Raw genomic sequence first — 12582 nt, forward strand, 5'->3', positions numbered from 1 at the left:
TACAAGCAGGACAGAAGCCCGAGGGACTGTGCATGGTGTTTTATTCACGATGACAACGAGGTCGGGCAGGGTCTTGTGGAGCATGCTCTGGAGGTCATACACGAGAGCCGGCACGTAAGGGTTTAACTGGGTAGACAGAACCACGGTGGGCTACCCGCAACGTCCCAGCTCTCCTCTGTGGCCCTAACCTAACAAGCAGCAGCTATGAGTCGGGGGAGGAAAGCCTGGAGCCCCTATCTTTCAGGAGGTATGAAGGGCAAGAACAGAAATGACAGGATGCAAGGGCAAGAGAATGCGGATGGCAGGGAGGCCCCCACGGCGCTTCGTGTTTTCTGCTCCACGAGCCTGTCCGCCCACCCTCCCTGAACCCAAAACCAGGTGGGCCTCTCACCTGACCCCACTGCTTAACTCCTGGCCCTGTCATGCTGGGAAGCTTCCTGGCAGGGTGAGGAGAGGCCTTTCCTCCGAATCGCTGCGATCTCTTGGGCCTCGGCCTAGCTTGCCTGCTGCTCCAGTCTGGCAAGTGGGTGCCCCGGCCCAACTGGTGGGAGTGCCACCCATCTGGCTTTGATTGTCTCGTGTCTCATGTGTGGCAGTGAGGGGAGTGCAGGCCTTCGGACCCTGAAACCCAAGCCCCAAGTCCCTTGACTGTTGGAACTTGCAACTGCCCAGGACCACGCTGCTTCCTCATGCCGTGGTGCCCACACCCAGCCTCTTCTCGTATGGAGGCGGCTCCCTTCCCTGAGTCTGGTGGGAAGGCCTCTGCTAAGGAGATCCTGGCCTGAGGGCGCTGCCCAGAGGGGCAGCAGCTTGTGCAGGAGAGGAAGGTGCCAGGGGTGCAGAACACACAGCTAGTACCTGGAATGGGAGCCTAGGGGGTCACTGTGCCCAGGAGGTGAGAGGGGCCCCCTGCTTTTCCTAAGTAGCCCTGAAGCTGGGGCTGGGCAGGGGTTCGTGAGGGCTGAGCCTAGAGCCAGCCTAATGCCAGTCTAGATCCGGCCTGCCTGGAGTGGGTGCCCCAGCCAGCTGTGCCTGTGCCCAATAGGGTGGTACAGCAGGAGGCCATCAGTAGCTGTCTTTGGGCCAAGGCCGGTTCCGCTGCCAGTTCCGGTCATTGTGGCTGTGCTCCGAGTCCTGGGCTAGGAGCCGGTCCTGGGGGTCATGCCCGTTGGCGCTAGGCAGCCCCGAGGTGTGCTGTCTGTGAGGCTGGTACAGGTCCTGGTAGGCATCCGCATAGTCCTCCTCCAGGTGGCGAGAGCTGCGGCGTGAGGATCCCGTCCACGCTTGGCGGGAGCTCTCGCTGGCCTCGTCGGAGGGCATCAAGCTGTCCCGCTCGAGGGGCGAGTGCTCCTCGCCACGCTCTGCCAACAGCTGCTGGTTCTGGGGGACCACACCATAGCTCTCAGCGAGGCGGTGCACGCCTGGCCGTGGCCTTCCTCCCACCTCCAGTAGGATGAGAGCTTCCTCCCTCCTCAACTCCGAACTCCCAGGAACGGGAAGTCGGATGAGCAAAACACACGCAGGAGCATCAGATACAGAGAATGAGAGCTACGATGCCTGCAACCTTGAAGACGGACTGGGAGTAGGCTCGGCAGAGCGTGTGTGTTGCTCCTGACTCCTGGGCAGCACCTTCTCGGACCACCCTCTCTCATGAAAAGGTTCCTGGCCCATCTGTACTTGCTCTGTCCAGCAGAGCTGACTTTGAAGGCAGGCCAAGGACCGTCCTCTTGTGGGGGGGCGGGGGGGCCTGTCTATACCCTTTGAGAAGGCTTACCTGGAGTCCAGGGATGGCGCTGGGAGGGCCCAGAAGCCCAGGACCAGGGGCTGGGTGGTGGGTGGCTCGCCAGTACACCTCCAGGTACTCAGCCAAGTGCTCGCAGGCATCCTCCAGCTGGTTCTCGTCCAGGATGACATCAAATGACTCCTGGAGGGTAGATGGAGGGAGGGGCAGCCATGGCGGCCACAGCCCCACCCCCGCCACCCTGGTGACCCAGGAGCAGCCAGCCCAGGCACTCACGGGTGGACACTGCACCAGCTTGTCGTACGCCATCATCTGTACGGTCAGGTGTTTCATCTGGGACTTCCCCCGGGAGCGGATGAGCCGCTGCAGTACCTGAACAAGGAGTTCACGCACATGCGCGCGCACACACACACACACACACACACACACACACAGTGCATCAGTAGTGGGCAAAGGCGACTCGGAGTGGCGAGGAGACTGCGCGTGGGGGGAGGCAGCAGCTGCACCGCGCTCCAGGGGCACCCTGCTTACTACCTTGGGCGAAGAGACTTTGACGAAGACAATGATGGGAGCCAGCGAGGTCTTGGCCAGCTGGGCTGGGTGGTTGATGGTGTCCGCGTCCAACACTACCAGCTGCAGGGATTTGGCCAACTCGAATATACGCTCAATTTCACTCTGCACTTCAGCTGGGAAGGCAGGGAGCAGTGGGGCTCACAGTGGCTCCCACTGTTCACCGCACCAGGCCTGGAGGACTCCCCAGGGATGCATAGGGAGGAACTGTAGGGAGAGGTGTAGGGAGTAGAGAGGGCGGTGGGCAGAGAGGCAAGGAGTCGGCGGGGGAGGAGCAGGGCTGTCAGGAGCTCCCACTTCTCACCGATGCTGGAGCGAGCAGAGGAGCGCTCGATGATGGTCCGCTTGCCGGGGTTGTTGAGCACGGATCGCTTTGCCAAGGAGAGGTCAGCAGTAACGCGGGTAATAGAGATCCTGGGGGGCGGGGAATAGTGCAAAGCCCAGCTCCCTCCTGGCCCTGCAGTGGGTCCCCCCTTCCCTGCTCCCCACAGTGGCTACGCCAAGTGCTCCAGGGCCCCAGGCTGGCTGGGCAGCTCACCTGCCATCAAACCGATGTTTGAGGAAGTCGAAGAGAGCCTTCTGCATCATGTCGGTGACCTGGGGTGGGGATGACACAGACCCTCAGAGAAGCCATATGCCTGTGCGTGGTCCCACTCAACATCTAGCCACACTGCACACACAGAGTCTGGGCGTGAACAACACCTCCCACTGCTGCCTTCCTATGGAACCTTGGCCAGGAGACTCGAAGGGCCAGGCACCTCCCCTCTCACCTCATAGCCTTTCAAAGACGGTCCCACGAGCACCACGGGCCGCATGGAGGGCACCACGTCGTAGGGGGGAACATGTTCCGCCTGCAAGATGAATACCAGACCACATCACGACCCTGAGGTTTGTACAGCGCCTGCCTGGGCGCACAGGCAGGGCATCTGAGCTCCTCCCTTCTCTGGTCTGCCCTGAGCTGCGAGTCCCCAGCCCAGCCCCCTGCCCCCCACTCACCTGCTTCTGCTTCTGCTTGGCTTTTTGGAAAAGGAAATAAAAGATTAAAGTTTGGTGAAGGGAGAATGGGTCCTGGCAGCCCCGTCCCCAGGGAGAGGGTGGGCTCCTCCCAGCTCCTTCAATCCCTCCGCCAGCCCCTTCCCATGCAGTCCCCTGGACAGACTCCTCAGCTGCCCCCCTACCCAAGACAGGTGCGTTGGGGACAGGTTACCTAGTGACGGAGGAGGGGAGCGGCGGTTGCCAATGTCACTCAGGCTGGAAGGGTTCCCGGATCTCCTGGGAGCAGAGAGAGGGGGTGTGTGTGCGTGCGCGTGTGCGTTCTGCAGGCTGTTGAACCTCCACACGCTCCACGTGACGTGTGCACGTTTTTGGAGCTGAGTGTGCGAGCAGTCCTTCGCATGCTGTGGTCTATGGCTGCACCTGTCCTCACCTGGCCTTCTGCTCCTGCTTGAGCCGGATGCTCTCCAAGCGCTGGGGGCTGGGGATGAAGGCGATGTCCCCGCCCTCCTTCACTAGCCGCCCGATCCACCAGTCATTGCTGTACTTCTGCGGAGGGGTTGGGCAAGGAGGCATGCTGAGGGGAGAGTGGTAGCCCAGGGCTCAGGCAGCTCTTTAACCTGAGGAGGTCTGGGAGGCATCCAGAGCTGGGATGGAAGGTGCCAGAGGGAAGGGCAGCCCTAGCCTTGGGCCACCCAGGGGACCTGAAGCAGCCAGTGCAGCTCCTCGGGCTACAGCTGTGGGCACTGGGGCTGAGGCCTGGGGCATGCGGGGCATACAGTTCAGCACTGAGGAGGCTTGGGGAGCCGAGGATGGAAGCCAGAGGTGTGGGTTCTGGGGCAGCAGCAGGAGAAGAAAGGCTGGAGACCCTCGTGGGCTGCAGGGTCGGTCACCTCTTTAATGTGCAGAAAGTCTTTGGCCTCAAAGTTGACTCCCGAGCCCTGGACCGGGCACTCCTCATCCAGCACGCCGCAGTAGCTGACATTGGTCCTCACAGCAAATGCCACAGGTTTGTGCTGAAGAACACACAGCTACATCAACACAAGGGCACAGGGCTCTCTGGGCACTTCACTGGCAGACTGCCCATCACGTATCCATACTCCCGTGACCCCAGGATGTGGCTTCCACCCGAATGGCCTCCTGTCTCGGTCCCTGCCCATGGTGATGGATACCTTGGCTCTTTCCAGCTGCTGCTGAGCCTGGCTCTCCACTTCGCGCCGGGCACTCTCCCGGTCCTCCTCCAGCGAGACGTCGGAGTCCAGAGACGGACGGCTGGTGTAGGAGTCGGCTGAACCCTGTAGTGGGGGCCGGGGAGGGGGGATAGGAGCAGACTTCTGGGCTCAGGCCTGAAGTCTACACACTGCAGCAGCTCCTGGGGTCCCTCCTGACGCACTCCCCCCCAAGGGCCCGAGGATCCCTGAGGCTGCAGAAAAGCTGGTGCAATCTACAAATAAGACCATCTGCCCCTCCCTCCCCCAACCAGGCCTATTGTCACCTTTGAATACCAACCCTCCTGTGCCTCCTCCCTTCCCTCACGCCCCTCTACGTGTCCGAGGCAAGGAAAAAGCCTATAGTGAAGACGACGGACTAGACCACTGTGTGTCCAGGAGGCCCAGCCTGCGAAGCTACCGGGGTGCAGCCCTCTCCCCCTCTAATAGGACTCAGAGGCTCCCACTTCCAGGAGATCGGCCACCTCCTCAAGCCACTTCTTCGCTGTCCCCACCCCTGAACTTTCCTTTCCTCCCCCACCTGCTAGGGCAACAGGAAATGTGAGCAGCAAAAAGGCAGACAGAAGCAACACTCGCTCCTCTCCTGCACCTCCTCCGTTCTCAGGCCCCGGAGGAGGCCCCTGCTGGAGACCGGCAACCCGGCCCAGGACCAAGACAGTTCTCCCACTTTTACTTATTTATATTTTGGACCCAGCGCGGTGGCCTAGTGGCTAAAGTCCTTGTCTTATAAGCACCAGCGTCCCATTCGGGTGCCAGCTAATGTCCTGGCTGCTCCACTTCCCACCCAGCTCCCTGTTTGTGGCCTGGGAAGGTAGTTGAGGACGGCCCAAAGCCTTGGGACCCTGCACCCGTGTGGGAGACCTGGAAGAAGCTCCTGGCTCCTGGCTTTGGATCGGCTCAGCTCTGGTCATGCAGGTCACTTGGGGAGTGAATCAGTGGATGGAGGATTTTTTTAAAAGGTTTATTTATATTTATTGCAGAGTCAGATATACAGAGAGGAGGAGAGACAGAGAGGAAGATCTGCCATCCATTGATTCACTTTACAAGTGACCGCAATGGCCAGTGCCAATCCGAAGCCAGGAGTCAGGAATCTCCTCCAGGTCTCCCACATGGGTGCAGTGTCCCAAGGCTTTGGGCCGTCCTCAACTGCTTTCCCAGGCCACAAGCAGGGAGCTGGATGGGAAGTGGAATTGCCAAGACATGAACCAGCATCCATATGGGATCCTGGTGCTTTCAGGGTGAAGATTAAGCCACTAGGCCATTATGCTGCAAGGCCCCCTTCCAGCTCTCCTGCCTTTTTCTTAGGAGTGGAAGCCTAATACGCTTCTCCCCTCACCTCTGAGATGCTCAGAGCACAGAAAGGGAACCTTGGAGAAAGGGTTCACGATGGAGTGCAGGGGAAGGGGTCTCAGGACATTCACAGTGTAACGTTCCAAGGCCAAAGACACCCAACCACCACATCCAGAAGTCACGGTCAGCCTCTCAGGGGAGATGGCCGTGCTGTCTGGGGTCCACTACGGCATCCTCTGCCAGCCCCGCCTCAGGCAGCACAGCTGGGCCAGCCCAGTGTCTAGCAGTCCTAAGGTGAGCACATTTCTACAAAACTGGAGCCTGTCTGCTTGTCCCTGTCTCTCGGCAGCAGCATAAAGGCTGTGCTGACACTGTGGCTTGGGGTGGGGCCTCCTTCCGGGGGTCTCAGGACCTCAGAAACACCTTAGTGAGCTACGGCTCAAATGGACAGGGATGGGAGGCAGGCAGGGCAGCCACACATGTTGGGACCTAATAGATGCCCAGCAGGGATGGGTAAAGGGGCCTGACCAGTACTTCCTGCTGGGCAGGCTATCAGTGTAACTCAGTCATTTTCATGCTGCTTGGGGGGCATCCTGGTTGCCCAGGGTTTCACTATAGAATGGTAAGAGCTTCCCACAGACAGCTGGGAAAGCAGCTTCAGAAGACTCAGTCCTCGGGGCTCACCCCTCTCTCATGCTCTGGTCTCGTGGGGAGGCCAGGGCAGCACATTTTGGGGTCTTCCCTTTGTCCCACCCCCTACATCCAAGCAGCCAAAGGCTCAGCACCAAGCAGCAGCCAGAAGTGGGCTCAGTGCCGTGGGGTGGTGCCCCCCTCGCCTGGAGAGCGTGTGGGCAGGCTGCAGCTCCTCTCTTGCCTGGTGGGGGTGGGGGGAAGATGAGGAGGCAGATGAGCCATTGAATTTATTTAGAGCCTGATCTCCCTCCCACTGCTTCAGAAGGGGGCCTGGGGAGGAGCCTGGCAGGCGGAAGGCATGCGTGGGGGAGGCTGATCCAGGAACCAGGGAGGCAGAAGGGGCTGGGGTCAGCAGGCTGCCTGGACACCGCCCACGGCGCCGCCTGGTCCTGCCCTCTAGCCCTGCAGAGAGCGTCCATCTCAGGCTCCCTCGGGCACCCTGGTGTTATGCCAGCTGTCACAGTGTCCTGAAGAGGTATCCACCAGTGCCTTGGAAATCAGCTGCGCTAGCCGCAATGGAATTAGTCCTGGAGGCTCCCCCGTGGAGAGCCGGGTCCGGGAGGAGTCCAGTTCCAGGGGTGGACCGGACGCGACCCGGGCCGGGTGGCAAGAGGCGGCCCCAGGCCAGCCAGGGGCTCTCTCTCCTGGGAGGCCTTCTGATGGAACAGCTGAGGTGAGGCTGGCAGCTCCAAGGGGCTTCCAAGCTGCACCCCGTTGCGGGCCCCATCTTTCCAGGCACTCACTCCGTTCTCTGAGCTCCGGGAATCACTGCCTAATGAGCTGATTTGTCTCAGTGGGTCAGGAGATAAAAGCAAAGAAGAGAATTAAATATTTATTGGTAGCCTGAGTGGCTGAACCAAGAGCTTCTTCTCCAACCCCAGGCCCTTCGGCCTCTCTGGCCTCATCTCCTGGCCCTCCACGCTGAGCAGCGGCTCTGGACCACTGGCAGCTGCAGCCCGGGGTGGGGAGTGGGGGGAGTGGGACCCAGCCCCCAGCCTAGGAGAGGAAATGGGCCACAGGAAGGGTGAACTAAGGTGAGGCACAGCAGGGGCGGGCGGAGATGGCGGGGTGCCTCAAGTTGTACCCTCCTGGTTTGGCCCCCAGCACTCTGATGTTCTCTGCCAGTTCCTTAATTTGCAGCCCAGCGAGTGTGCAATGTTCCCCTCCCCTAGAGCCGCAGCTTCTCTCCAGCTCTGTGGCTTAGACCCGTCACCCCCAGATCCAGAACACCCGTACAGTCGCGGGATTTCTCCCTCTGCCCGCTTAGCCTCCAGCCTTCCACCCTCGACCCGGTGCGCCCTGGGCTTCAGAGCCACCTGCTCCAGCCTTGCCCCGCGCTGCTCCTCCCCGCACGGGGCGTAAAGCACTGAGGGGCTGCACCAGCTCCAGCAGACCCCCGGGGGCTCGGGCTGGTGAGGTTCCCAGAGCGCCCCAGCACGCCCTGCCCCCGCCACCGACGGGCAGGGGGGAGGGGGCAGCAGGGCCCTCGGAGCGGAGGTGTCGCCCGACTCTCCCACCCTCGCCCCGGCGTGGGCAACTCACCGCCTCCGAGTCCTCAAACCCGGGCACGTAGGAGTCGTCATACATGGGGAGTCCGGGCGGGGTGGCGAGCGGCGCCGGGGCGGGGGCGGCCCCGAGGCAGGGGCGAGGACGCAGGGCCGCGCCCGAGATGCCAGCGAGCACCGCAGCCTCCGGGCGGCGGCGAGCGCGCCAGGGAGGAAGCTGCCGCCGAGACGCCTGCCCGCTCGGGCTCGAGCCGCCGCTGCCCACCCCCACCCGCGGGCCCACCCCGAGCGCGGCCGGGGAGTCGGCGCCGGCTGCACGGCGGAGCGCCCGCCCACCCTGCCCTCGCGGAAGGCGGCGGCGGCGGCGGGGCGCGGCGTGGTGCGGCCGCCGGGCCTGGGCCGCGCGGGTGGGCGCGGACGCGAGCTGGGCAGGAGGTGGGTCCCCGAGCACCCACGGGCCGGGGCGGCAGGCAGGCGGGGCGGAGAGGCCGCGGGCGGGCGGGCCCGGGCGGGGATGGAGGCGGGGCGAGGCAAGCTGCGGACTCGCCGACGCTCCGCAACCCAGGAACTGGCTGCGCCGGGAGACAAAGGGCTGGGCGGGGGGCGAAGGGGAGCGCCCGGCGCGGCCGGGGAGGGGGCGCAGGGGTCTGCAGGGCGGGAGAGCGGGAAGGAAGGTCGGGGGGAGACGAGGAGACGGGCGGGAGGTGGCCGGCTAGGGGAGGGGGTTCCAGGTGAGATGGCGGCGCGTCCCCGGGCACTCCGAAAGAAGCAGAGCCCCGCAGTGGAACGGGGAAGGAATGGGTTTGGCGACCCCGGACCTCAGGCGGTGCGGCAGCCCCCTTTTCTCCCACTGGCTCTCGGGCCCCTCGGTGCAGGGGCGGGGTCGGCTGACCATGGAGAAGGGCCTAGGTCTGCGCGGCTGGGTAGGCCTCCCCGCACCTGTTGCGCGGCGGCCTTCATGCCAGTCCCGCCGTAAGGCAGGTTCCCTCCCTCACCTCCTGGCTGAGGATGGGGCCGACCACTGCGAAGGGAGCCGCGGGAACTGGGGCGCAGGGGCTTTTGGGGTGGGAAGCGAAGGTAGGCACCTGTCTGCCACACAGCTGGGTGCGGAAAGTAGGGGTGAGGGAGGGTCTCCCGGCCACCGGTGGGGTCAGGGCCATCCTGCCTGGGGAGAAGGCCCCTTTGGCGGGAGAATGGGGGCTGCGCCCTTCAGTGGAGCCGCAGCTCTTGTATGGAGGAAGCTCCCCTGCCCATGGAGCTTTCTTCGAATCTTGACAGCCTGCAGGCAGGGGCTACACTTGGAGGCCTCCTAGCATCCCTACCTGAGCTCAGCCCTGATCCATTTTCCCATCTTTCACCGCCCCCCACCCCAGGGCGCAAATCCGCTGCCTCCTCCCTCCCTGAGCGAGCCTCAGAAGAGGGTTTGGCCAGGTCCCTGGTAGAGAAGGGAAGGCCACCCAACAAACCCACTGGCTTCCTTCCTAGGTCACTGTTCCCTTGGCTAGCAGAGACTCCCAGGAGCCTGCCTGCGGTGGGGCGTGTCCAGGCAGGCGTGCCCAGCATCCTCCAGGACGACTGAGGGCAGCCCTTGTTGCTGGCAGTGGGGTGGGGTGGGTGTGTGAGGGCAGTCTAGCTGTCCAGTCCAGCGCCCGGTGGGGGTGGGGCAGAGGATCGAGGTGCCCCCTTTCAGTTCTTAGGATTCTTCGGCCCTTTCTCATCCTCTAGAAAGAGGGCTGGGGTGCAGCCCCTCAGTGCTTTTCTCCTGGGAGACTTGCTAATGGTGTTCTGTGCCGGACCCACCAGGGGTCCAGGGCGCTGGGAGTACATGTAGATCTGCCATTAGGCACCCTTCTTCCTCACACACATTGTTGTCTTCACTAAGTCTGCTCCCTGGGTACGGGTTGCCATGCCAACCACCCCCATGAGATGGGTTAAGTTCCTTCTATCCGGGCCCATCCCCTGGGTCCTGCAGGAGTGCCACCTACTCCCTGTCTTCCTCCGCATACCTCCAGGGTTGCTACCTGGTGCCCCTTTGTGCTCTCCCATCACCCACACCTCTCCACTCGGTTCACAACCTAATGACCGCCTGCCCTTTACCAAAACACACCCGGCTCTCAGCATCTGTGTGGCTTCTAGCCTCTGTTCTGCTTTCCGTAAGGAGTGAGGACCAAGGGCAAGAAAGGGTTGGGGGAGAGGACAGTCGCTACACTCTTTGTAGGAGAGAGTTGTTCAACTGGCAGCTGGCCTTGGCTGAGCATGGCAGCCTGTCCTGGGAGGAGATACCCAAGCACCTAGATTGGGAGCCTGCAAAATGCCTTCCAGAGCTTCCTCTAGGAGCACCAGGAAGCTGGGCAGATCACAGGCCCCAGGGAATTAAATGGGGAAACTGAGGCAGGTCCTAGGACTTCTGGGAAAACTTACAGTCATCTTCATTAAGCCTGGACCAGAAAAAGGTGCTTAGCTGCTAGGTGGTACCCAGGGGGCTCAGGTAGGGGGTCCTGGGCATCCTGGCACAGGGCTCCTCTCTGGGTCCCCACCCTGCTCTCTCCTTCCAGAGCTGCTAGTTCCAGTTCCCTCCTAACCCAGCTTTGGCTTCCCTACACTTCGCCCCCTCCCGTTGCCTCCCTCGCCATGCTGCAGTCTCCCCCCCCAAAAAAGGAGCCCTTTTTCCTGCTTGGGGCGGGGTGTCCTCCCACCCCTGGGGAGGGGCCCGTTACCTCGTTCAGCAGGAAGGTTGCACTGGAGTCAGAAAAAGACATAGACCGGGCTAGCCGCCTCTCCCCTCCCCCGGGCCAGGGGCTCCGAGGCGGGAGCAGGACCAGCCACGGTTCTGCACGCTGGCTCCCGCCTGCACGCCTGGCCTCGCCTCGCACCCGCCTGGCTCCGCCGCCGGCTCCCTTCCCTCTCGCTGGTTCCTCCCCCTTCCTCCTCCTCCCTCCCTCCCTCCCTCCCTCTCCCTTCCTCTCTCGCCGCTTCTGTCAGTCTCTCTGCCTTTCGCTCCAGCCTCCCTCCACTTCCGTCTCTACGATACCCACTCTCTATTTGGGTGCCTCCCACCGTCTTAACAGCCGCATCTCTCCCCCTCCGCTGCCAGTCCCCTCCTCGGAGCGGGCAGGGCCTCCCGAGCGCCGCCGGCGCAGGGGCGGAGGGTCCGAGGTGGCCCCGGCACCTGCGCTTTGGCGGCAGTGTTCCGCTCGCGCTCAGCCTTCCTTCCGCGCGCCCCGCGCAGCCTCCGGGGCTCGAGCAAGAAACGCGCTACGGTCCCGGGAGAGAGAACCCAAGGAGAAACTCTAGTGCCCACCCCTCCCAAACCCAGGCCCTATGGCTCCCGCGGGACCCACTTGGCGCCAGCCCAGCCGGGGTGGTCTCTACTGCCCCCCCCACACCCACCTCCGGCTCTGGCACCGCGCGGGCTTGTGCCTCGCGGAGCGTGGCTAGGGCGCAGTGCAGCGGCCCCTCCCCGGCCGGCTGCTGCGCCCTGCTGGGCTCCGGGTGACCACGCCGGACCCCTGGGTGGCCACGCCGGACCCCCGGGTGGCGGCACTCGCCCGGACTGCAGCCTCCTAGCCGCGGGGGAAGGGCCCTGCCAGCAGGAGGCGCTGCCCTGGACCGGAGCAGAGGGTCCCCGGTTCGGATCCGGACCCCGCCGGGGCCGAAAACAAGCCCGTCCCTCTTTACTCATGACTGGGGAGCCCAGGGGAGGACCCCAGGCTGGGCGCTCTCCCCACGCGCCTGGGGCTCCTTCGAGGCGCCTGCGCCCCCTGCAGACCCTAGACCGTTCCTACCTCCATCCCGGTCTTGAAGGGCGCCCCAGCTGAGCGGGGCTGAGATCCGGGCGACGTGGAGTACCGAGCCTAGTCGCCGGCGGGCTCCTCGGGTCGTACCCCTCCCGCCCCTCCAGAGGGCACGTCAAGCCAGACAAGCCCAGCTCCTGGCTGGGAGGGAGGCAGGCGGGCAGCTCCCTGGTGAGCGGACTCGCCTCTCATTGGTCCCTCTGCACCCCTGGACCCCCGAGCTGACCGGCAACCAAAGACGGCGGCTGGGCGGGAGAAAGGTATGTGTCATGGAGACGACTATAGCGGCAACACTGACCCCCACTTGGGCAGCCTTAGGGACCCCCTCCTCCCAGTCTCTGCCCCCTGGAGATGTCGCGGAGACTGTCTCTCCCCGTCTGCGCATCTCCACTTACCCCTGCTGCAGAAGGGGCCAAGTTGGGGAGCTCGGTTCCGCTTCTACCCCCAGCTGGTCCTTGCACAGGGCCTGAGCGGGAGAAAGCTTTGGGAGGGTCCCCACCCCCCATGCACACAGTACTTAGCTTTGACCACGAAGAGAAGATAGGCTGTGTGCGTGTGTGTTGTGGCCCTGTGTGCAGGGTTTTACGTGTTTTGGTTCAGGGCTCTAATCGAGGGAGCAAGGCTGTGCCTTCCATTTGGCGGTGAGGCCGGGAGGGAGAGTGGCCCCCTCCTACCCTCTTCACCCGGCTGACCACAGCTAATGGACTAGCTCCTCAGGGCCTCGGGGCAGCTTAAGTTTCCATAGGAGAAGGGAAGTGGGGGCAGAG

At 63.3% G+C, this 12582-nt stretch overlaps 1 protein-coding gene across 5 annotated transcripts; it reads right to left on the bottom strand.

The window, feature by feature from the left end:
- Window positions 1–24: 24 nt before the first annotated feature.
- CACNB3 (calcium voltage-gated channel auxiliary subunit beta 3) lies at window positions 25–12271 on the bottom strand. Of its 5 annotated transcripts, none has more exons than XM_058673504.1 (13): window positions 12211–12271; window positions 11807–12060; window positions 4477–4599; window positions 4198–4320; window positions 3738–3853; window positions 3490–3583; window positions 3082–3162; window positions 2850–2908; window positions 2616–2725; window positions 2276–2427; window positions 2018–2113; window positions 1775–1924; window positions 25–1380 (listed from the first exon to the last, which is right to left on the bottom strand). In XM_058673504.1, the coding sequence occupies exons 2-13, from the start codon at window positions 11810–11812 to the stop codon at window positions 1066–1068; spliced, it is 1425 nt and encodes a 474-aa protein (XP_058529487.1). In that variant the 5' UTR covers window positions 11813–12060; window positions 12211–12271; the 3' UTR covers window positions 25–1065. The 5 variants fall into 5 exon arrangements, with proteins under 5 accessions (XP_058529487.1, XP_004599413.1, XP_004599412.1 ...); XM_004599356.3 differs by lacking the exons at window positions 11807–12060; window positions 12211–12271 and adding exons at window positions 3308–3327; window positions 10739–10893 and having other exon boundaries at window positions 3519–3583; XM_004599355.2 differs by lacking the exons at window positions 11807–12060; window positions 12211–12271 and adding exons at window positions 3308–3327; window positions 8059–8466 and having other exon boundaries at window positions 3519–3583.
- Between the last annotated feature and the right edge of the window lie 311 nt (window positions 12272–12582).

The sequence above is a fragment of the Ochotona princeps genome, chromosome 15 (assembly GCF_030435755.1).
Source record: "Ochotona princeps isolate mOchPri1 chromosome 15, mOchPri1.hap1, whole genome shotgun sequence".
Lineage (NCBI taxonomy): Eukaryota > Metazoa > Chordata > Mammalia > Lagomorpha > Ochotonidae > Ochotona > Ochotona princeps.

What these genes read in the sequence shown, in the direction of transcription:
- CACNB3 (XM_058673502.1), bottom strand. Translation starts at nt 8,103, where the DNA reads ATGTATGACGACTCCTACGTGCCCGGGTTTGAGGACTCGGAGGCG. An exon ending in ACTTTCTGCACATTAAAGAG is followed by an intron (nt 3,854 to 4,197) that starts GTGACCGACCCT and finishes ACCCCTCCGCAG; the next exon opens with AAGTACAGCAATGACTGGTG. An exon ending in AAACATCGGTTTGATGGCAG is followed by an intron (nt 2,726 to 2,849) that starts GTGAGCTGCCCA and finishes CCCGCCCCCCAG; the next exon opens with GATCTCTATTACCCGCGTTA.